Source organism: Carya illinoinensis, chromosome 11, assembly GCF_018687715.1.
Source record: "Carya illinoinensis cultivar Pawnee chromosome 11, C.illinoinensisPawnee_v1, whole genome shotgun sequence".
In the NCBI taxonomy this organism is placed as follows: Eukaryota; Viridiplantae; Streptophyta; class Magnoliopsida; order Fagales; family Juglandaceae; genus Carya; species Carya illinoinensis.
In genome coordinates, this window is record NC_056762.1 from 24,363,866 (window position 1) to 24,388,595 (window position 24,730).

The following is a 24,730-nucleotide window of genomic DNA, read 5'->3' on the forward strand; positions in this document are numbered from 1 at the left end:
CCATGCAGCCACCTAGATGTATTGTTGATGGTAAATCTTGCTGGCAGGGGGAAGAAAAGGCACAAATCATCAAGAAAATTGTTGTTGAGATGATGTAGGACTTCCACAAGTGTCAATGGCCAAGCATGGGGCAAGGATGCACATAAAAAGACTCCATCCGGTGGAGAAAAGGTTGGGACCAAGCCCAAGGAGGCACAAGATCAACGAAACTAGTTAGGGATAGATCTGATGGAGAAACATGGGAAGAAGAAAAAGCACTAAAAGGAAGGGTTGAAGAGAAGGGAAAGCGGGAAGAGAGGTAAGGAAAAAGAAAGGGGAGGGAAACAGAAGGAAGGGAGGGTGGTCGAGGCCACCTAGAAAGCATAGGGTGTAGGTAGCTCACAAAGTGGGTGGGGCTAGAGACAGGGCACTCTAAGGAAAGGGCTCTTAGAACTAATATAGCAACATTTCATTTACTTGGCTCTGGTACTATGATCCAATAGTAATTGCAAAATCAAAAAATAAGAATTTACATATAACTAAATAAAAAACATATGGGAACTCATTATGTCATTAAATAAGATAAAAAAGATAACATTTCATTATAAACCAATTATAAAAGCTTACAGTGGCAAGCAAAACACTTAGTCATATCTGACTAAACTTTATAATTGTGACTCAAAAATGAAATATTTCTTTAACATAATTCAATAGATATTTTTTTTGATAATTAATAAGAGATTTTAATATTTTATTACCAAAAATATGCACAGTCAAGTACATAGGAAGTATAAAAATGAAATACCTACTACACTCTAGAAGCATAAAAAAGAATAAAACAGATTCAGTACATTATCATCATCCCTTACAAAAATTCCAGCTCACAAACACAAAGTGGAAAAGAAAAAGTTTCAAAATTTTTCGAGAGAACGTCGTAAGACTCAAGCCCGCTGCACAAGCCCAAGCCTAGGTCCAGTCTGCACTAAAAAGCCAAAACGACATCGTATTGGTAAGATTCTTCTTCCCTTTTACAGTTTCTTCCTTCCCCGATTTCCTCTCTATTTTCACGTGCGGTCCCTTATTTTCTCCCCCAAATCTCTTCTCCCCTCACTCATTTTCTTTCAGTTATTTCTCACCCTTTCCTGCTCTCAACTTCTTAGTAATATCGTGCATCTCTCCCTCTCACGCCGCCCCACTTTCAGTGATCTCTACGTGTTATGATTTTGGAGTTTTTCATATCTGTTTTCGTGCTCAAATCCGCACACCGGTAGGATCTCGCTTGATTTCTTTCCTCTCTTTTCCTTCTTCTAGCTTTTCTTCTAGAAATGGGTTGATTGTGTATGTTTTGCTGCTGAACCTTATCAGAATTTTTGGTTGTGTAGCCAAGCATTTCAAAACGCAGTCACGTTGTCTCTCCCTTTATCGCGTTGTTCTCTTCTCTTGGTAAATTTTGGGTGGTTACGAGTGGTGTTATATTTTCCAGATTTGGGGTTGCAGAGACCCTCACATTTGTAAGGCCTGATCTCTTTATTTGATAAGTTCATCTTGTGATTCTTTCATGGAGGAATCTTAGTAATGGTATTATTGTTGGTGCATCGGACGATGATTTCATTTTTGGGCACTAACGCTTTGCCTTCTTTTCCACCTGTTTCTTAACGTCACTAGGTATAAAATATTCTCGGTATTTTGCCTAGTCACTTGGTTTCATGGATTGGTGTCTAAGATATCATTGCTGGATTGTTATTGGGTTATGTTTGGATGATCGAATTTATAAATGTTGTGCTTAAGGACAATTATGTGAGTCGTGATAAGAGTTGTGAAAAGGTTTAGGAGATTTGAATAAGGGACTGCATAGATTATTTATTTATTATTTTGGTGATTATATTCAGGCTATTTTTAGTTTATATTTGGTTGTTGGGATGGTCTATTCGACGAGTTGATTAATGAAGTGTGTTGGACTGGCTGTGTTGGATTTGTCATAAGTCACGTGAATGATTGCTTGAATTATAGATGTTGGTTGGTCATGGGATTTTTTGGTTACTGTTTGCTCCATGTACTTACCCAACTGGTTTTATGTGTTTTTTTTTTTTTTTTTTTTTTTTTTTTTTTTTTTTTTTTTTTTTTGTGAAGGTGGAATATTTGTTAGCTAAGTTAAGTATTTATGTGTGGGTTCTAACTTGTGATTGAACATTTTTGATCAGGTGGTTGTGACACTGCTAGACAATTTCTAAACATCGATAATACGCTACAAGAGTCAGGTAAGTGGGGTTTCTATGCTCGATTTGCATAAAAAAGAAATAAACTGAGGCTGGTTTGTAAAAATGTGCATGTTAAGTTTTGAAAAGAAAATGTGAAAATAACTTTAGTTATATGTTCTACATTCACTCATAAAATTTAGATGAAAGAGAAAATGCTTTTTGATATGAAAAGTGTAGACATGAGTAATATTTGACATGTTCTGAAATGTGAAAAAGAGCGAATATGATATTTGTGATTTTTATTCATGTGATATGAAATGTGTTGGATCTGTTATTGATCATTTGAAAATGATATGAATGTGTTCCGCACGTGATTTGATATGATATGAATATAAAAAACCTTTGGCATACTTATATGTTATTATTTTGATTTTAAATATGGTTCTGATTCGCGTGATATGTTTGGTACCAACATGATATGATATGACTGCAACCACTTTGAAATAAAATAGTCTTTTATGTGTTCTTTCCTGTGTGCACACTTGGGGATCCGAGATTGAAAAAGAGAAAATTTCACAATATGATACTGCCTGGTTTGGACATCGGGGATAACACAATCCTACAACGGGGTTTAAACATGGTATATGATACGATACGATACGATATGATAAGATGAGAATATTCAGTTATATTATGCCAAAGTGTTTTTAAATATGAACAGTTGTTTTTTTTTTCTGAATATGAAAAGATTAAAATGTCACTTTGTTTTTCTGTCTTGATAACATGTTTTGAGATTTGCATATGAAAATGAAATGATTCTATATCTCACATATGAAACTTTGTGAAATGGCTCATGTTGTACACACTAGTATATGTTTTGCTTACTGAGTTATTGATAATTCACTCCCTTATCTCCAAATATTTTTCAAATGATGTGGATGATTTAGCTAAGAATCAGGAATAGAAATTGTGAGCAAGGCGAAGCTGAGGATAAGGTGTTGGGTACCTTAAGGTACTGTTAATAGAAGGATTTTTTGTTGTCCCTTAGATATATTATTATATTTGGGTTTAGTAAGACTTAAGACATATTAGTTATTTTATTGAGACTAATCGGAAATTATGGACCCCTGATTTATGTTGTTTCATAGTAATGACTATATGGATATCATTATGCATTTAACTATGGAAAATATGATATTATTTATTATTTTTGAAGTCTTTGAAGATTTCAGATGTGTTGGGTGACAAATTTTATAAGTGACAGGTAGTAAATCTCTAACCCATCTGGGTATGGGGCATTACAGTTGGTATTAGAGACAGGTTTGAGGTTCTGTAGACTATAGTATGTGAGATTTTGGAGCATAGAAAGATTTTTGGAAATTATTTTCAGATTTGATGGTGGATTGGAGGGGACGATAAGAAATGATTTTATTGGTATTTGAGGATTTAGAATTTTTAGATTTTAAGAATCATTTTGAGGTATAGAATATATAGGTTAATGAGTTGCTTTCATGCTAGTTAAGGGTTGTTTTGATTTCGGATAATTTATATAAAGGATTGATGGGGTTAAATGTTTAGACTTTGGAGATAGAGAAATACTATTGGAACCAGAATAACTCTAAAGTATTATATGTCTATATGTATATTTACTTTACGGGTTCCGCTATTTCTTTTCTTTATGTCAGGATGCCACCTCATCGACGGGAATGAAGCATGTCATATTTAAGCGTGACCAATAATGAAATGGAAGCAAACTTGAGTGCTTCTGAGGTACAAAGAGCAGTGGCACACCAACTAATCGATGATCTCGCACAGTATCCCTCAGGTTGCAAACGCAATTTTAATGAAGGAAGTTGTACCGTGGAACAATTCAACCAGTTGCACCTCCTTTATTTTGATGGGAGGGTGAGCCAACTCTGGCAGAGGATTGGATTCAGGATATAGAAGAAATTCTGCAAGAACTTACCTGCACAGATGAGCAGAAGGTGGTTTATGCCACATTCAAGCTGACCGGGGAGGCAAAAAGATGGTGGATTTCTGAAAGACCCATCAAAGAATTTGAAGGAACAGAAATAGTCAGTTTGCTGCATTTCAAGCAGATTTTTTTTGGAATGCTTCTTCCCAAGCTTGGTTAGAGAAGAAAAGACTATGGAATTCACCACTTTGGTGCAGGGAGCTACATCAATACACCAGTTAGCATCTAGATTTACAGAGTTAGCACGTTTTGCTGCATACTTAATCCCAGATGTGGAGAAGAAGTGTCGTAAGTTTGAGCAGGGGCTGAAGAAAAAGATTTATGAGTGAGTGGCTTCCAAATCCAAAATTTTTCAGAGTTGGCAAATAAGGCTACAGTGTTTGAGAGAAGCCTTCAAAGAAGCACTGCACTGCATGGTCAGAGGAAGAGGACTACTCCATCTGGCATGGATCAAGGGCCATGTAAAAAGAGGAATGAAGGAAGTAGCTTGGGGAAAAATCCAATTCGGGGTAACCCACAAGCATATTGATGTAGAACATGTGACAGAGTACACGTTGGACGGAGGCAAGTATATGTTTCTGTTGTGGTAAGTTGGGCCGCTATCTTAGGGATTGTCAGTTACAATTGGATAGCAACAAAACCACTTTACCACCACCAACACTTAGGGTTGGAGGGACACCGCGAGGTAGTAATCAAAGTCCTACTGCACCTACGCGAGTCTTTACATTGACGCCTGGAGAGGCTGAAGACAAGGATGATGTGATCGCAATTAACATTGTGTTTAATTCAAATTCTCACCCTTAAACCAATGGATTATTTGAAACATGATCACAGGTATTCTTCCCTTGTTTTCTAATGTCGCTGCTGCATTATTTGATTCTGGAGTAACACATTCTTTTATTTCTTTGAATTATGCCAAGTTCTGCACTTGGGAAGATGAAAGGTTGAATTACAAATTAGTAGTCTCAACTCCGACTGGGATTTCAATAACTTGTGACAATATTCTCCGTGGATGTCCATTATCTATTGAAGGGAGGATGATGCCAGCTGATCTAATAATTTTTGGCATGACTAGTTTCGATGTGATTCTAGGTATGGACTGGTTGACTTCTTACCGATGAATTTCGATTTGTGGGTTCAAAAGTACGATTGCTTCCATTGGTTATTTCAACAGTGCATGTTAGTAAACTGCTATGTGATGGTTGTCAAGGATTTTTAGCCTGTGTAGTAGGGGCGCCAAAAGAAGAGTTGAAGTTAGAAGGGATTCCAATCGTGAGAGATTATCCAAAGGTGTTTCCTGAAGACTTGTTTGGACCACCATCTGAGTGGGAAGTAGAGTTTGCCATTGAGTTAGTCTGAGGCACGACACCCCTTTCAAAAGCCCCTTATCGAATGGCACCATCTGAGCTAGCGGAACTCAAGGAGCAATTGCAAGATTTAGTAGACAAGGGTTTTATTATGCCCAATGTGTCACCTTGGGGAGCTCCTATTCTTTTTGTGAAGAAGAAGAAGGATGGATCGATGAGAATGTGCATTGATTATAGGGAGCTTAATCGAGTGACCATAAAGAATAAGTATCCTCTACCCTGTATAGATGATTTATTTGATCAGCTACAAGGTGCTCAGGTATTTCCTAAGATTGATCTTCAATCTGGGTACCATCAATTGAGGATCATGGTAGATGACGTGGCTAAGACGGTTTTCAATAGTCGTTATGGTCATTATGAGTTTCTAGTCATGTCTTTTGGCCTAACTAACACCTCAGCAATATTCATGGATTTGATGAACAAGATGTTCCAGAATTTTTGGATAAGTTTGTAGTTGTCTTGATTGATGACATACTGATATACTCCAAAAGCAAGATTGAGCATGAAGAACAATTGAAGATGGTACTCAGGACACTTACAGATAAACAGTTATTTGCTAAATTGAAGAAGTGTGAATTTTGGTTAGATTCAATCGCATTTCTGGGGCATGTGGTTTCAAAAGATGGTATTTCAGTGGAGCTAGGGAAAGTGGAAGCAATAGTAAATTGGTCGACACTAAAGAATATTCATGAGGTTAGAAGTTTCTTGGGATTGGCAAGTTACTACCGTCGATTCATGAATGGTTTCTCCAGGATAGTAGTTCCTCTCACTGCACTCACCAGAAAGAATAACAAGCTTGAATGGACAATAAAGTGTGAGGAATGTTTCCAAGAGTTTAGACAGAGATTAGTGACAACTCTGGTGTTAACATCCCCCACTGCAAGGGTAGGATTTGTAGTTTACAATGATACTTCAAAAATTGATTGGCTTGTGTCTTGATGCAACACAGGAAGGTTAAAGCATACGCCTCACATCAACTAAAAGAATATGAGCCAAATTATCCCACACATGATTTGGGATTGGCTGCAATCATTTTTGCACTTACAATTTGGAGGCACTATCTCTATGGGGAAAAGTGCAAAATTTATATGGATCACAAGAGTTTGAAATATTTCTTCACCTGAAAGAAATTAAATATGAGGTAGAGGAGATGGCTTCAACTGATCAAGAATTATGACTGCACCATCAATTATCATCCAGGCAAAGCCAATGTTGTAGCCGACGCCTTATGTAGGAAGACAATGGGCCCAGTAGTTGCAGCCCTTACCACTCAACGCCAGTTGTTAATGGATCTAGAAAGTGTTGATATTGAGGTCATCACTAGTGATACAAGTACTTTCATGGCTAGTTTGATTGTGCAACCAGCCTTGGTAGATAGAATCAAAGCTGCTCAGAAAGTGGACTCAGAGTTGGTGAAGCTAGTAGAAGAAGCTGGGAATGGAGAAAAACTTGACTTTTGTATTTCTGAGGATGGAGCTTTGAGGTTCAGAGGTAGATTGTGTGTGCCAGCTAATGACGAACTAAAAAGGGTAATTCTTGAGGAAGCACACCATTCTTTATAGATAGTTCACCTAGGGAGCACCAAGATATATTAGGACTTGAGAGAGCCTTTCTGGTGGAATAGTACAAAAAGAGAAATTGCCAAATTTTTGAAATAGTGCCTAATTTTCCAACAAGTGAAGGTGAAGCATTAGAGACTAACAGGATTGTTACAGCCCCTTTAGATTCCAAAATGGAAGTGGGAGCATATCTCCATTGATTTTTTATTAGGCCTACCAAGGACATTGAGTGAACAAGATGCTTTTTGGGTGATTGTAAACTGCTTAACGAAGACCGCTCACTTTGTGCCCATTAAAGTTTCTTATAAACTAGAGAAACTAGTTGAGTTGTATGTGTGGGAGATAGTGAGGTTGCATGGGGTAACTGTATCCATTGTGTCGAATAGAGACCCCCGTTTCACTTTGAAGTTTTGGCCAAGCTTACAAGAGGCAATGGGTACTAAGTTGAACTTTAGTGTTGCTTTTCACCCTCAGACAGATGGATAGTTAGAAAGGACTACTCAAATCTTATAAGACATGTTGAGGGCACGTGTGATGGATTTCAAGGGAACTTGGCTGCAACATTTACCATTAGTCGAGTTTGCTTATAATAATAGCTTCTAGGCTAGTATTGGACTGGCATCCTATGAGGCATTGTATGGCAGAAGGTGCCAAACCATGTTGTTTTGGGATGAAGTGGCTGAAACAAAGATTTTGGGGCCAAAAATCATCCAGAAGACCACAGAGAAGATAGATATCATCCGAGCTAGAATGAAAACAGCTCAAAGCTGGCAAAAGAGTTATGCTGATAGTCACCAACATGAGTTAGAGTTTGAGGTCTGAAGCAAAGTGTTTTTAAGGATAGCACCATTGAAAGGGTTATGAGGTTTGGGAAGAAGGACAAGTTGAGCCCTAGATATATCGGGCCCTTTGAGATTCTTGATCGAGTTGAACTGGTGGCTTATAGGGTAGCACTCCCACTTCTCATGTGGGGGTGCATAATGTATTCCATGTTGAGAAAGTACATCCCCAACCCCACCCACATTCTTGACTATGAGCCATTGTAGATTCAAGAAGATTTGACTTATGCCGAAGAACCAATTTGTCTAATAGAAAAGAAAGCACATGTATTACGGACTCAGACCATTCCTATGGTTAAGGTGTTATGGAATAATCACTCTACAAATGAAGCTTCTTGGGAACTTGAAGAAGAGATGTGAGATAAAAAAACCTTTTGTACAAACATAACCAAGAAAAATAACTTTTTCCGTACAAAAGGTATATTTCTTAAAAAAAGTATACAACTTTTCACATCTCAACACATCTTAAATGCTCAATATGTTCATCTATGTTCTTGTTGTATACTACGATATCATCAAAGTAGACAACTACAAATTTGCCTATGAACGCACATAATACATAGTTCATTAATCTCATGAAAGTACTACTCACATTTGTAAGTACAAATGGCATAAGCAACCATTCATAAAGTTCATATTTAGTCTTAAAAATAGTTTTCCATTCATCCATATTTCATTATAATTTGATGGTATCCACTTTTAAGATTTATTTTACTAAAAATACATGAGTCATTCAATTCATCAAACATATAGTCTAATCTACTAATGGGATGATGATACTTTACTGCAATATGGTTGACCACTCTGCAATCAACGCACATCCTCAAAGTCCCAATCTTTCTTGGCACTAGTAGCACTGGTACTGCACATGGGCTCATGCTTTCTCTCACATATCCCTTGCTCATCAAATCTTTAACTTTCCTTTGAAGCATATTTGTCTCCTCTGGATTACTCCTATAGGCTGGTTGGTTTAGAATAATGGCTCCAAGTATGAAATCAATTTGATGCTCAATGCCCCTAATGGGCGGCAACCTTCTCAGCATCTCCTCCGTAAATACATCCTCGAACTCCTATAACATATTGCCATAGCCTTCTCAATAAAATAAACCTATACCTTCTCAGCATCTCCTCCGTAATTTGATGCTCAATGCCCCTAATGGGCGGCAACCTATCATATTGCCACGGCCTTCTCAATAAAATATGGCAAGTATGCATAGGAACTACATCACAAAGCACCTCATCACTATATCTCTCAATGGTAAAAGCTACCAAAACTGCTTATTGACTTTGACCTCTCCACATTCATTCAACCACTACAACTTATTAGGTCTAGGATGTTTCAGTAAAGGTAAGCTCAACTTCTCAACTAGGGTGGTACTAGTTAGATTGGTGTAACTTCCCCTGTCTATAATCAAGCTACACACCTTGTTGTTTACATAACATCTAGTATGAAATATGTTATCTCTCTGCTGCTCCATATCATCCACGTTAATTTGTGTATTATGATAACGCCTGGTAACAAGAGACTCACCTTTTACAGGGTATTCCACTCCATCATCATCACTAGCATTCATCAACTCGCGCATCTTATCACTATCATCATCACTTTTAGTCATCACCTCCCCAGTGTTATGCATAACCATCACCCGCTTGTTTGGACATTAAGACACGATGTGCCCTGAACCCAAACATTTAAAACAGTCAATATCTCTATTCCTTGAAGGTTGAAAATCTACCTTGGGTTTGTTCTTACTAGTTCTCTTATCTTTTCCCTTTGGTGGTTCAACCTTCCCCTTTGTTATGGCTCGATCATTTCTATCTCACTTTAGTTTCCAAGGAGTGCTAGAGACTAAAGTATACCTTGCTGCCGCCTTTCTCTTTAACTGCCTCTCCACCTTCATAGCCATGTGCACCATATCTTCTACCTTCGCATAATATTGCAAATCAACTACATTGGCTATGTCCCTATTCAAACCACTTAAAAATCTAGCCATTGTGGCCTCTCAATCCTCCTCTACATTAGCCCAAATCATAGCCACCTCTATCTCCTTATCGTAATCCTCTATACTCCTAGACCCTTTTGTAAGGTTCTATAATTTTTGGTAGGGATCTCTATAGTAGTGGCTAGATACAAATCTCCACCTCATGTGAGCTTTCAACTCACCCCATGTTTCTATAGGTCTCTCATGACTCCTTCTCCTATTGGTCACTAATTGATCCAACCAAATAATCAGTGAAGTCAATTATCACTAGCTTCACCTTCTTCTCCTCTAAATAATTGTAACAATAAAAAAGCAACTATATTTTCTTCTCCCACTCCAAATAGACTTCAAGGTCATTCCTACCTTGGAAAGACGGTATTTTAATTTTGTTGCTCCCAAGGTTCCTATCTATCACATATTGACCCTTTGGATTTCTCCTAGGTCCTCTTCCACGTCTACCTCCTCTAGGTCTGCCCATTCCACCTATTCCAACTTTAGATGATATGTTTTCCTCATCCTCATCATCTTCTTCATTCTCATACTCATTTTCAACGCTAGACTCATGTCTCCTCCTATCTCGTTCACCTTGTAGATTTATAATCACTACCTCTTATTGATCCATCATAGCCCTCACCTCCCCCAACACCAAATTCAATCGTTCAAACTGTTGTTGCATGGCTTACAACACAAATAATGAGTTATCTGCCTCCTCCTTAAGTATTGAGTCACTCTTATGAGATATTTTTAATGCGCTACAAAATAAGAATGTTAGTGATAAAACCTCACACACTCTCTTACGTGTTTACGTTCAAATATTGTCACTCCACTCGTGTTTCACTCTTTTAGCCTTTTCCAATACTATTCTCACCCACTCTTGCCTTTTACCTCACCTCTTTTCCCTTTCAAGTTCTTTAAGAACTAGTTGAACTAAATCAAGACACAAACTTTAACCTTGTATTATTCCAACAAGAATAGATTCGAGAAACAAGCAAGGAATAAAATAACACGGATCTCGAAAAATTTGTACAAGAAAACAGTAATTAGGAAACAAGATACTAAAAATGATATATTTGACCCCTTTGAAGATAAATATCAATCAACACCAAATCACTTCAATTTTGGATTGCAAGGCATATCAAATAGCCATTTCTTTTTTTTCCTTTTTTTTGTTTTGTTTAATAACTATGTTGCAACCTTTGAATACACTACCTTCTTTCTTTCTTTTTTTATAACTATGCAGCAAACTTTGAATACGTTGCCCTCTTTTTTTTTAATACAAATTCGGTCACAAGCAGCAGCAATAATTGCAATTTCTGAAGAAGATTGATCTGATTTCAACAACAAGAAATGGAAATAGACAAAGGACAATTGAAAATGAAATGGAATTCAAATATGGAAATAACAGATCTAGAAATTAAAGCAAAGATTTGTATATTCATTTAAAGAATTTGCAAATCTAAATACTTAAATCAAGTACACGAGTAATCAATTATAAAAATCATAGATCTGAATTTAAAAACACAAAATTAACAAGAATGAAGAGGGAATCGCATATCAGAATAGAAAACCCTAGAACACGCTTAAGACAAAACCCAGATGCAAGAATTAAAAAGAACAAATCAGACTTAATTTGGAGCATGAGCTCTGAATACCAAATGATATGAACCCAAATTATTGAAATCCCTTGAACCAACAATCAAATCAAAAACTTACCCAAGAAAGCCAAGAATCAAGTCAAGAAGATCTAGACCCATTGAAATCTTATTTCAAGAACCTTGATTTGGTGAGAACATCACAAAGGGTTTGCCTTTGATAAGTTCTTATCTCAATCAAGAACAAGTAGAGAAAAATGAAGTTGGTACAGTACGGGGAGCTTATTCCATTCATTTTGGCCAATGTACTAATAATGGGGCTAAGTTAAGGGATATTACAGAGGGGATTGTGTTATGTAACTAGCTAAATCTTTTTAATGTAATTATTGAATGTCATTCTAAGGTGGTTGTGCATTAGCTTCATGCAGGTAAGTGCACTTTGTGGTATTTCTGGGATTATTGTGATTATTTACTTACGGCTCTTGAAGGAGTCAACTTTATGATTGTGTATCAATTTCAGTAAGCTAATCAAGCAGGAGATTTCCTATCAAGGAAAGGTGAGTTGGGTTGGAATTTGACTTACGTAGGATATCAAAATTTGCCACAGATGTTGGGAAGTGTCCATCATCTTGATAAATTGGGCTTTCCCTGTCTGAGGACTTAGTTTCTTTGGTTTTTTGGTTTTTATAGGCTTGTTTAGTTTGGTTTTATTGTTTTTTTATAGTTTATTGTTTTGTTTGTTTATTTTCAGATATTTTTTATATTTGGTATGTTTTATTTGAATATCTATAAATCCCAAGTGTTCTGCATGTTATCACAGTTTTCCTCTATCACAAGTGAGGGTTTTTAATAAAATTGGGAGGGGGTCACTCATGGACATGTGACCTTCGTCTATTCTTTAAAAGAAAAAAAAGAGTATAGAAAATTGAAATTCTCTATGAAGAAAACTTCATTCACATTCAACAACCTTCAAAATGCGGCTACAAGTTGTTTTTAAACCCATCCATGAAATCCTAGGGCCGACTAAGGCCTTTCTTAATTAAAAGATATGGGCTAAACATCTTCAAGTCCAAAACATCCTAAACTACACTCCTATATCTAATAAAAGAAGTCCACTTAATGAATTAAAAATAGAAACATAAAATAGGCCCACATGCCTATACTTAATGAAATAAAAAAGTCTACACTAAACTACTAGGCTATGCCACCCCCCTCTATAGCTTGTATCACTTGGATTAAAACTAGTTATTCTTCTTTCAAGCCCATCTTGAATGTTGGGGGCTTGCTTAATAAATTTGCAAACTCGGCCCAAGTAGATTGCACCAATCATTGCATTGTTTCATTGATCTTCTTAACTTTTAACTTGTGATTGGCCCATTTGGAACTTGAAAGGGATCTTTAAAACGTGGTTCACCATTGTGCCCATCAAACGGCCTCCAAGGTTAGGACAAGGGTGTCTATCAAATGCTTCCGATGCAGTTGTGGTGGAACTCTCATCACGATAAGATATAATAACACAAGCACCACTATCGTCAGCCGCAAAGACACCTTTGAGTATCCCAAAGGCACCAAAAACTGAGGCATTGGAGTAGTAAGAAAGTCCCACTGCTGGTCCACAGTTGGCTGTGTAAAGGTTGGGACTCGAATCACCTTCAAAACCCTTCGGATGCCCAAACCTTGGCAATTCCATGGAAGTGAAGGATGTTCATGTTACAACTGATTGAATCGGCTCAATTTCTTCATTTCAGTGGAAGAATTCTGCCAATCAACATTTTTCCTAGAGCAGGTTTGTGGAAGAAATGATTTTTCTCAGCACAAAAAAAGTAATTGGGCAGCTACTTCCACCCCACCCTCAAGAGAGGCTGAACCTAAAAGCATTGGTACTGACTCTACTAAGGATTCAAATTGAAGCGTTCGAGAGAGTGGGGGTAGTTTTTCAGTAATTGGCGGTCACGGGTATGTTATGGAAATGAAGCTAATTCTGGTTTTACCGATTTGGGTCTAATACAATTTTTTCAATTTATTATATATTATAATATATTATATATAGTATATAATAATATAGTGATAATATATTATAATAAATTAAAATATATATTATAATTATATTAGAGATAGTATATAATAACATATAGTTCTTTTTATGGAATTTTAAAATTTAATATAATATTAATTAGTAATTTCTAATATAGTATACAATTATTTTATATATAATAAAAAAGCATATAAAAAATATTTTATACAATATAAAAATTTTAAAAATATATATGAACCGATTTGGTTCGGTCTGGTGTTAGAAAAAGAAAACTTAGAATAGGACCGATTTGCGAAAAATTGAATCGGTACCAGATCGAACTAAACCTGGTACGATACCAGACCTAACCCACTGGTTCAATCTTGTCCGGTCCAGTTTACCAGTATTTTTTTACACCCCTACCCAATAGACAAAATCTTAAGATCTGTAGAGCTAAATATTTTCCTAACTCAACCATTAAAAAATCAATTTTGGGCACCAAATCTTCTTTCTTTGGAGAAGCGTTTGGCAAGGTACTTATAAGCTTAAGGATGGCCTCATTTGGAGAGTTCAAGATGGCAATTTCTATTTGGTAGGATAAGTGGCTCCAAAATTCAAGCTCCCATTAAGTGCAATCACTTGTGAGTACCCTATCTATAGAAGCATGAGTTGTTGATCTTATTGACACATCTGAGGGTTGGTGGAAACAAGACTTGTTGCAATGAATTTTTAACAAAGATGATTTGACTCATATATTGCAAGAACCTGTGAGCCCTAGTGGGAGTTCTAATTAGTTAGTATGGTGTAGTACTTCAAATTGATAATATACAGTCAAGAGTGCATACCATTTAACTATGCAATTTCACATGAGCAGTAAAGATGAATCCTCAAGAAATTATGAATGGCAACATATATGGAAGGAAATCTGGCACTTGCCTGTATCTCCTAAAGTGAGAGTTTTAATGTGGTGTGCATGTATAGATGCTCTCCCTACAAAATTAAATCTATTCAAAAGAAGGATGGTTGTTGACTCTTTATGACCAGTTTGTCTGCAAGAAGAGGAAACTCTTGGTCATGTTATTTGGTCTTGCCCTGCAACACAAGATGTTTGGTTTCTTAGGAAAAAGATGTTACGAAGGGCCTCTATTACAACTAAAGCTTTTGATGTTAGTTTCTCCCAGCTAATGGATCGGTTATCTCTATAGGATGTGGTTCTATTCTCTTATTTGGCTAGATTCATATGGCTTAGGAGAAATTCCTTGATCTATGAAGGCACTTTTCAACATCTTGTTACTCTCTACAATAATGCTCTCAAAGCATGTATTGAGTATGAAGCTGCCATGGAGACTCTAAGAAAACCATCTATGAACACTCTGTAACAACTCGCTAGAAATTCAATGGTAGAATTTCTATAGACTTTAGGAATCTCACGAAAACCGCATAAGTTTTCATGAATCAACCAATCGCATAAGTTTTAGTCTGTCAACATAGTCAGTGTTATCACTCATTATGGTGACAGAATTACAATTTTAATTATTTGAAATAGTTAAAAGTGTCAAAATATGTTATGGTCTGTGCCACTAGACTCAATTGATTATTTAAGATTTTATGACGTAATAACTCATTTTTATAATTTCGAACGAAATGCCTATTCGAAACTATGAAATTACTTTTAGGGGCACTTCGATGTTGAGTTTTGGTAAACGATTTTTACTGTAAGTTAATATGAATATTTAGGACTTTTCAGTACTAAGTTTATTATGCATTTTTTTTTGTTATAAATAGTAGCCTCGATAAGCGTACTAACTGCAATGTTTTCAAAATCACAATGTGGAATATCCAAATTAGGTTAAAGAAGTTTTATTTGAACACTTGGGAAGGTCTTCGCCACACATAGTGAATAGTATTAGACACTTGGCATAAAGAGGAACAATTAGATGGATTTGTGAAGGAAACTAAGGTGTGAGATCATGCCATCTAAGCAAAACTCTTTTTCATATGATCAACCAAATTGAGCCAAATCAAAGAGGGTTTCAAACCTAGTGAAACGCTAAATGGTTGGAATCCAATTGAAACCCCAAAAGCTTGGTTGAAACCGAAACCCTAAACGGTTTCCCCAAACCCTAAAGTTGGCCTTCAAACCCTTTTTGATCCAATTTCTACCATTGTGTTTAATCACTTGATTAAATCACTTCCACATGGTATTAATTTCTCAAATTCTTGTTAAGAAATCATTATCCAACCTTTTACACCTTGAAAATTTGATTGGTCCAAGAAAAATTAGATTTGAGCTTGATAGCATCTCAAGCCCTAACCAAACCCCCTTTAAACCCCAAATTGAAGCCCACTTGGTTGAGGCCCACGAATTTAGCCACATTGACAAAGTTTCTTGAAGAAGTTTCCTCTCCCACATGAAAAATCATCCACTGCCCCTGGCTGCACCCAATAATACCTTGATGTGATGTAGAAACCCCCCTCATCAACCTCCTTACCTCACAGCTTCTGCAAGTAGTCCTTTGCCCCTCACTATTCTCCACTTTATGTACATAGCCACCTCCAATCAAGGGTCATTCAAGCCCATATCTTCCCCCTCTAGAATTCTAGAGTCATGCAAGACACACTTCTTTCCCTTTAATCACTTCTTAACCCCGTTCTTAGAGAGAAACCCAAAAGAGCTCTCTCGGGCAAATTTCTAGGTCTTTTGGCGTGGAGATTTTTGACCCCTTGTAAGTATTTTCACACAATGACTCCTTCATAAACGTTGTTTTTATTTGAGTATACTTTCCTTAGAAATATTATTCGTATTATTCTATAGTCATTTGGTTGGTCAAAAGTATTTTTAACCATGGAAAGGTCATTTTGGGCATGAAACTAGAGAGTATGTTATGTTTTGAAATTTTTGACCAAGCTAATGGACATATCTTGGTCCAAAACTTTTATGGATTGTATTAACATGTGTTTAAGAGTTTTCATTGAGTTTTTGTTGCATGAATAAAGCTTTTGATGATATATTTTCTTAGATCTAGAAACTTGAAAACTGAAAGTGGAAAACAGTTTTTATTTGGAGAAAGTTTGAATATTTCGTGGTTTGAACTTACTCTAAAGGCTTTGATATTTTTATATGATAATCCAAGTCTCTTATTTTCATGTTAGGATGTTATTTTTAAGATATTAGTATTATTTTAAAAGATATAATTTTTCTATGCAAGAGGATTTCGGTTAGCCCTACGATTTGATGTTTTTGGGTTAGATTCATGTTTTATTGATTTTTAGCCATGTGATTTTAAGTTTAATGGTTGTATCTTCTTTAGAACACATTTTTTAACCATGTGATGTTTTAGTTTAAAGATCTCATCTTTTTAAGCCATCGATCAAGAGATTGATCAAAGCTAGTTAAAAAAATTAAAAAAAAAAAGATTATGTTTTTGGACTAAGTGTAAAACCAAAAACTCCACGTGTTATTTTGTGATTTTGGTGACTTTATTTTGATGATTTAAAGCATGGTTTATCTTAGGATGATGTTATAAATATGTTGTAAGTAAGATTTGATTTTTTTGGGATTCTTGAAAATGTTTTGATTTAGGGTCAAAGCTTGTGATTCAAGGGTTTGGATCTTTTTACAAAAAGTTTGGTGTTAATTATTAGCTTTTTATAAATGGATGTTTTAATTATGGTTTTAAACTTAGGATAGGAAGATCGTTGTTGCAAAATTTTGGTTTAATCATGAGTTTTGAAGTTGGAAGGCATTGCAACAGAAACCAAGAGAAATGGCCTATAGATGTTTCAGCCATAATGTGTTTTTCATAGTTGTGATTTGTTTTAAATTTTTTTGAGTTAATATTTGAGTTTAGGGCAAAATTTATATGAGGAATGCAGATTTTAAAAATTTTTGGAGTTATGATGTGAAATCCTTAAGTTAGGGATAAAATGGTCATTTTTCTACATGCAGAGGGTAAAATAGTCATTTTTCCACATGTAGAGGGTAAAATGATAATTTTACTTTAAGTTATCTTGTTTTCATTCTTCTAATTGTTAGTGATTAAATTTTTAACTTTTAGAATATATTTTTGCAGTTTCTCGTGTTTCACGCTTTATTTTCATAAAATACAACAAATGAGATAAGTTAGCTCTTAACTTACTATAACAAACGAGGTTATTATGTATGTGTGATGGATAAGGGAACTACAATTTATATATGTATGTTATCATATATATCATGCCATGCCACGTCATTATATGTTTATCTGTTATGCATGATTTATTCTGTCAATGAATATTTATCAGTTACATAATCTATTTTGTCATGTATTGTTATATGTTATAAGTATGCCATATGTTACATGTATGTCATATCATGTAATATTCACTCTTGCAAGTATGTTATGTTAAGTATGATATCTATTATATGTTCGGTCATGTCACGAAATGTTTCCATCTCAAGTAAGTCATGTCTTTCAAGTTACGTTCAAGTCAGTTATGTCTAGGATACTCATGATGTAATCATTATGATTATCCGAGCATCTCCATTTGTAATTGACACGAGGTACTTTTGGTAAAATCATTTGGATTGTCAGAATGCAGTTCAAGTTTAGTTATGCAAATACTCCTGGCGTAATCATTTTGATTGTTAGGATATCTTATTTAAAATACTTGTGATGTAATTGTTCTGATTGTCAGAATATTGCTAGGTACTCCTAGTGTAATCATTCTGATTGCTAGGTTAGATAATTTTTTAAAATACTCGTGACGTAATCATTCTTATTGTCAGAGTATTACTAGGTACTCCTGGTGTAATCATTCTGATTGCTAGGGTAAGTGATCTTTTTAAAATACTCGTAATGTAATCATTCTGATTGTCAAAGTATTAGTAAGTACTCTTGGTGTAATCATTTTGATTGCTAGGGTACGTGATTTAAAATACTTGTGATGTAATCATTCTGATTGTCAGAGTATTACTATGTACTCCTGGTATAATCATTCTAATTGTTAGGGTACATGATTTTTTAAAATACTCATGATGGAATCATTCTGATTGTATGAGTATCTCTAATGGAATATATTGGCGAAATCATTCTGATTGTTTACTATTCCTGATGAAACGACTGGCAGAATCATTTTGATTGTTAGAATTCAAGTCCAAGTTCATGTCAAGAAGTTAAGAATAAGCAATCATGGTGACCTCATGAGATAAGAATAAGTTTCAGATCAAGTTCATGTTATGTTATGTTATGCTCATGTACATGTTATGTTCATGTTCACGTTATGTTTCAAGTTCACGTTCATGCCATGTTATGTTCAAGTTCACGTTCATGTTATGTTATGTTCACGTTCACATTATGTATCAAGTTTACACTTGTGTCATATTATGCTCAAGTTTTTGTTAAGTTCAAGTTCATGTTTATGTTATATATTCACATTCATACTATGTTCCAAGTCCATGTTATATTTCAAGTTCACGTTCATGTTATGCTGCTAGTCCATGTTATGTTTTAAGTTCAAATTCATGTCATGTTAAGTCAAGTTCAGTTCACGTTATGTCAGTTACACCATGCTATATGTCAAGTTATACTATGCTTACTTACGACTTTAATTATTCATTCATATTTTTACTGTTATGCATGTATCATTAACATGTGTGAGAGTTTCCTGTTAACTTACTGAGATTTATAATCAAATCTCACCGTGGTAGTGAAAACTACCATTCCCCTCGAATGGTAGGCAATGTGTCAGAATCAGAGCAGGGAGCGGATATTAGTAGACTGGATGAGGTTGACTAGACGCCACAGACAGGACGTGGAGCTTATAGCACCCATAGTTAGTTTTTGGATAGTATTCTAACCTCATTAGTCAAGTTACATGAGTTACTCAACGAACTTCCTCAATAATGTATTTTGGTAATGTAAATATAGAGTCTGGTCTTCCATATTTTTGAGATAATAGTCTTCTAAGACTCATATTGAAATCGTGGATGTTTATTTTATTAAGTATGCTTGGATTACAATTTAACTATTTGGGATATTATACGTTTGGTGCATAGTATTGCTCAAAAAAAATATTATCCATTGCGAATATTGCATGATGCTAGATGCATGTTAAGAACATTGCATCTTATATGTTATGAACGGAAGTAGGTAATCTTGTGTTGCATGTTCTGACGTTTCAGATGTCCGTCCAATCCCAAATGAAAATCTGGGGGTGTCACACACTCAATCTACAATTCCTTTTTGAGAAACCCCTCCAGAGTATTAGGTTAAGGTTAACTGGGATGTTGCAATTAGATCTGATGACAATAGGATTGGTATTGGTGTTGTTGTAAGAGACATCACTGGATCTGATCTAGTCTCTAAAATGAAACCCCTTGTTTTCTATGTCCAGCCTTTAATAGTTGAAGCTCAAGGTCTTTTAGAAGCAACTAAATTTTGCAATGATCTCTGTCTGCACCAGGTTATTTTTTAAGAAGATTCAGCTAGAGTTCTTAATGCAATTTCACAAAGGGATTCACTTGTAGCAAATTTCTGCTATATCACAAATGAAATTAAGTTGTTGTGTTCTGTTTTGAGTTGAAGATTAGACATGTTAAACATGAAGCTAATGGGGTAGCACATATTCTAGCTAAAGAGGTTGTTTCTCTCCAAACATAACTGATATATATTGTTTCTACCCCAAATTATGTTTCTACTCATGTGTAGGCTAAAAGCCATAACTGTAATTGATGTTATGAATGAATGTGTTTCCACTTTCCAAAAAAAATCTTAATAAGAAATGTCTTGTGCAGGAAGTAGTTTGTCCTTTATATGAAGTGGATGAAGAATCTATAGAACATCTCTTTTGGGAATGTCCTTCAGCCAAAGATGTCTGGAGTATGTGCAGTAAAGATTCGGAAATGCAGTAGTCTAGTTGGCCTAAGTTATATATATGGACATTGTCATACTTCTATGTTGCGGTTTAGATGCTGTAGATTTTGAACAAATTTTGAAGGAGTTTTGCAGCAGGACAGTTCACAAACATTGTTAAGCCAAATTGGGACATAGCTTTGGATAGATAGCACAAGGAGAAAGATCGATCATGGGAATTGCATTATAAACAGAAATAACAAAGGAGATGTCTTAGCCTTTTTTTTTTTTTATTAAAGATGTCTTAGCTTCTTGGCTAATACCAAAGCATGGAAATCCAACACTACAAGTTGCTGAATGTTGTGGATCTTTCTTGGCTGTATCTTTCTGCATGCTTGGAACTAAGATTTGGAGAAACTATTTTTGAAGGTAAAGCAAAAAATGTAGTGGAAGCGATATAGAAAGATGGTGAAGATCATAGTAGTTAATGTGGGCATAATACAAGACTCTCGGTCTTTGCTATCTGACATACAACAATAGAGGTTCAGACATGTCAAAAGGGATGTAAACCATTTGGCACACCATCTAGCAAACTCTGTTATAATAACTCTAGAAATATACAGTATGTAATCGATCTCTTGTATTTTCTAATGCAAATCAATAAAAGTCAGTTTCTTTGTAAAAAAAGAAAATAAGTCAGTTTCTTACAAATATTTTTGAGGAGATTTCAAGTGAGTTGTTCTCTAATTTCTTTCTTTATACAATATGCAGTATGGGAAGATCACAAACCTTTTAAAAGAAAAGATGGACTTTCTAGAAGGCTCAATTTTTCTTCATTTAAGAAGATTACCACTAATCTTAGTACACTCCATATGTTATTATATATGACAGATTTTATAGCTGAATTACTTGAAGATAGGAGAAGCCACCGAGTTAAAAATCTAAAATTATTTATTAAAACAGTGGTTTTTTCTTTTTCTTTTTCTTTTTTTTGTTTTTTGAAGAGTATTTAAGGAAACCCAATAACAATGGTAGTGGAGATATAATTCATGAATTTTCATAAGAGTGACTCTACGGCCACCATTGGGGGGCTCCTGCTAGTGCATCATCTATATATATATATATATTTTTTGCTTTTTTTCACTTTTTTTAACCCCTTAAAATATTAAAAAAAATTACAACATCATTAAAAACACTTCTTTAATCATTAAGGAAGACTAGCATTTTCCTTTTCAGATTATATGTTAAAGAAATCTTGATTGCACACACCATGACAATAAAACTAAATCCTAATTCTTGTGTGGTTTCTTTTCTGAAACTATATATGTTGGAATTAGAGATAGGTTATTCTACAATGAACTGCACATCAATTATTTGTGGCTTTGATTCCTCCAATATGGAAGTGCATCCCGTTTTTCGTAATTATAGACAAAATATTGACTTCATTCGTATACGAGTTCGTCGAATCTTTTGAGTTCTTTTCGTGTAGTTGGATGCAGTCCTCCCGGTAGGCATGCATGCATACAACCAAAATAGGGAAAAGTGTCTCAAAAAAAGGATTTTTGTTTGTTATGCTTAATTTTTTGTTTTGATTAAAAAAGTTTTATTTATAAGTACTTGTGTAAATTAGGAGACACATGACTTCACAATATTGCTGATGTGATAAGATTTAACTTACAAGAAAAATTTATGAGTTTTGCAAATCAAGTCATACTACGTCAATAATTGGAATGATGTTACACTCTTTTGAAAAATTAAAAATAAATACAATAACCATATGAAGAGCAAAACCCAGAATCCAAAGGAAAGATCAGTTATAAGGACAATAATTTGTAACTTCACTCCTTATATTATTCATGCTACTAACCCCAAAGTACAACATTAACCTGGCCAATTATTTATATTGCAGCATGACCAAGAACACTTCTACTAACAAGGCTTACAATACAATACAATACCCTTGTAACTAGAGAGAAACTAACAATCAATTACATAGTAATCCATGCAATGATCATACTTATATCTAATAAAACATCAAAATATTATTCAAATTGAAAGAGCTTTCTAATTAATTTACAGCTGAATGTCTGAGTCATATGCAACCCCAGCATTCCACGAAGCAGGCAAATCATTTTTGGATTCCACCCATTTGTTGCCACTCACTTGAAACCTTAATTTTGTTGGGCCACTTGGTACTTGATCAGACATCTCCCACACTGCCCCGAAGGCCCTACGCATGCCCCTCCATTGTTTACAATTCTCCTGCATGCACCATCAAATGAACAAAGAGGCCAACCCATCCATCAGTTTATAACAATGTTCATCATCTAATTTGTTCAATATATATCTTTTAATAAAAACTTATTTGTACAAATTTAGAGCATGCAATTTGCGATATAAACTCTCTAATAAAAAAGTAGAAGTCATTAAAAAATTTACTATTTTTCAAAGGGTTGCTCCAAGCTCTCAAAAGCTTAAAGTTTCATAAATTCATATATCATTACTCAAAGACTTATATGAATGTACCAGATACAATTCGACGGCTGTGATGTCGTTTATCCCCTCTGCATATAGAACCATTAAAGCTAGATAATTAGGATATCTGCTTTGCTCATGGACCTTGAACATAATGTTGTGACCAGGGTAGTGGCACGAGACCCTTCGGTATTCTACATCGATCACGCCCCGAGCCAACAACTCCTTGGTCGCTTTATAATTAGGGCGTGCCAATCTTGTGTAGGCTCGAGAGCTGAGTATGAAGTCAATTTTGTCACCTTCAGCATAGTCAGTCACCACCACGTGCACTGCATCCTCACTGCAATATTGTGATGATGTGCACCTAACCTGAAGAATCATCATCAACAAAACCACTAATCATACATTCTATATTATTATTATTATTATTATTATTATTATTATGGAGACCGAGTAAAGCAAACTATAGAGTTACTTTTTCATTAGTGCTATCTAACACAATCATTGTCCTTGAGCTTCATATGATAGGAAGAGTGTTTCGAGTTAAAGCAAGCTCAAACAGGTTGGGGTAGACCATGCTAGCTAGCTAGTGTGCTATACTTATTCACAACACTTATCCACTTAATTATTCACGCAATACTATGCACTATATTATTTATAAGTTTAGTGAGTATGTAAAATATTACTTATCATGAGACCTCTTATATTTATTAAAAAGTCAAAATATTAATATTTTCTTTGATAAGTTGATGTGGTAAGCTTCTACATCAGTAATGTATTTGATGTGTCAAAAAATAGGCTTGTAATTTTACCCGATAGCAAGCACCACAACCAGTTCCATTCCTATACAACTTAGAGACTCCAGTCACGATTCCATCATTGACAGTCCTTCCGAATTCTCCATACCCACAAGCTCCACCTATATGATCACCATTTTATAAGCTCAACTGTACATAGATGACATATAAAGCAAATAAGTTTTACACATTGCTAATTATTGGTATTAATTATTATTTGATAGAGAAAGAAAGTTGTTCAAAATAGTCGAGCAAATAATTCTTTCGGCATGCATGCACATAATAACTTGTAATGCATAGATATGAATAACTCCAAACTGATAGCCAAGTAATATCTAAAAGTGTATATGCAAACGTACTTTGAGAACCACGGCAGTTACGACTACCGTAGTAGGTTGCTCTTGATGTGTAAGTAGAAATGTCCTGAGAGGCACATAGAGCAGGCAAGAGCAGTACCATGCAGATCACACAAAGAATACCAACTTGGTTTTCAAGTACTACAGGCCCCATATCTAAATGGCAAGGTTTTTTGATAAAGGGTAAGATAATGGAAGAAAGAGATCAAAACCAAAGCTCTAATTAAGAAGCATGCAGACAGAGTTGCAGAAGAAAATGGATGAGGAGGCTAATTAGAACTGGGAAGCAAAGAAGTCATAGTCCAGCATTTATAGGACTTGAGGGCGGCCAAGAAAGGTCATGTGTTGAGGTGGAAGATATGCAACTTTTTCTCCCACTTTGGGAGAAGGGAATTATATTTATGCTTAGCATATCCAACAAAAACGTACTTGCGAGCTATGAATTGGTTTATCTATATGCAAATACAATATTTGCATAAGAGTAATATTACATATAGTCACTTTTATATACTCTATGTGCATTCCACTAATGAAATTGGCTGCATCAATTTTTTTAATACACAACCAATCACATTAGTAAAATGCATAAAGTGACTGCATATAAAATTTTTATTTGCATAATCAAACCATTAAATTGACTATATTGATTTATGCGTATGGAAATATTTCCATAGCTATGAATTAAACATTGTCAATACATCTTTGGAAATGCCCTATTCACTCCTCAAATACTATTTTATTAATTTTTCTCTCTCTCCTGCCAC

General features: G+C 35.2%; 1 protein-coding gene and 2 long non-coding RNA genes across 3 annotated transcripts; 2 read left to right on the plus strand and 1 right to left on the minus strand.

Annotated features, from left to right (window-relative positions):
• Positions 1-998: 998 nt before the first annotated feature.
• Positions 999-21,049, plus strand: LOC122281002. The gene is made up of 4 exons (XR_006230114.1): positions 999-1,246; positions 1,362-1,490; positions 2,181-2,237; positions 20,281-21,049. It is a non-coding gene; the product is annotated as an uncharacterized LOC122281002 (long non-coding RNA).
• Positions 3,103-19,528, plus strand: LOC122281003. The gene is made up of 2 exons (XR_006230115.1): positions 3,103-3,189; positions 19,195-19,528. It is a non-coding gene; the product is annotated as an uncharacterized LOC122281003 (long non-coding RNA).
• Positions 21,050-22,152: 1,103 nt separating the features above from the next.
• Positions 22,153-24,258, minus strand: LOC122281001 (expansin-like B1). Its single transcript, XM_043092188.1, has 4 exons — positions 23,970-24,258; positions 23,626-23,732; positions 22,865-23,182; positions 22,153-22,600 (listed from the first exon to the last, which is right to left on the minus strand). Exons 1-4 carry the CDS (start codon positions 24,118-24,120, stop codon positions 22,412-22,414), a joined length of 765 nt encoding a protein of 254 aa, XP_042948122.1. The 5' UTR covers positions 24,121-24,258; the 3' UTR covers positions 22,153-22,411.
• Between the last annotated feature and the right edge of the window lie 472 nt (positions 24,259-24,730).

Bases quoted from the DNA above. Each gene is read 5' to 3' on its own strand.
- LOC122281001 (XM_043092188.1), bottom strand. From the start codon at position 24,120: ATGGGGCCTGTAGTACTTGAAAACCAAGTTGGTATTCTTTGTGTGATC. The intron at 23,183-23,625 runs GTAAAATTACAA...ATGATTCTTCAG, and splicing joins GTTGTGGTGCTTGCTATCGG to GTTAGGTGCACATCATCACA. The intron at 22,601-22,864 runs GTACATTCATAT...TGGTGCATGCAG, and splicing joins CAGCCGTCGAATTGTATCTG to GAGAATTGTAAACAATGGAG.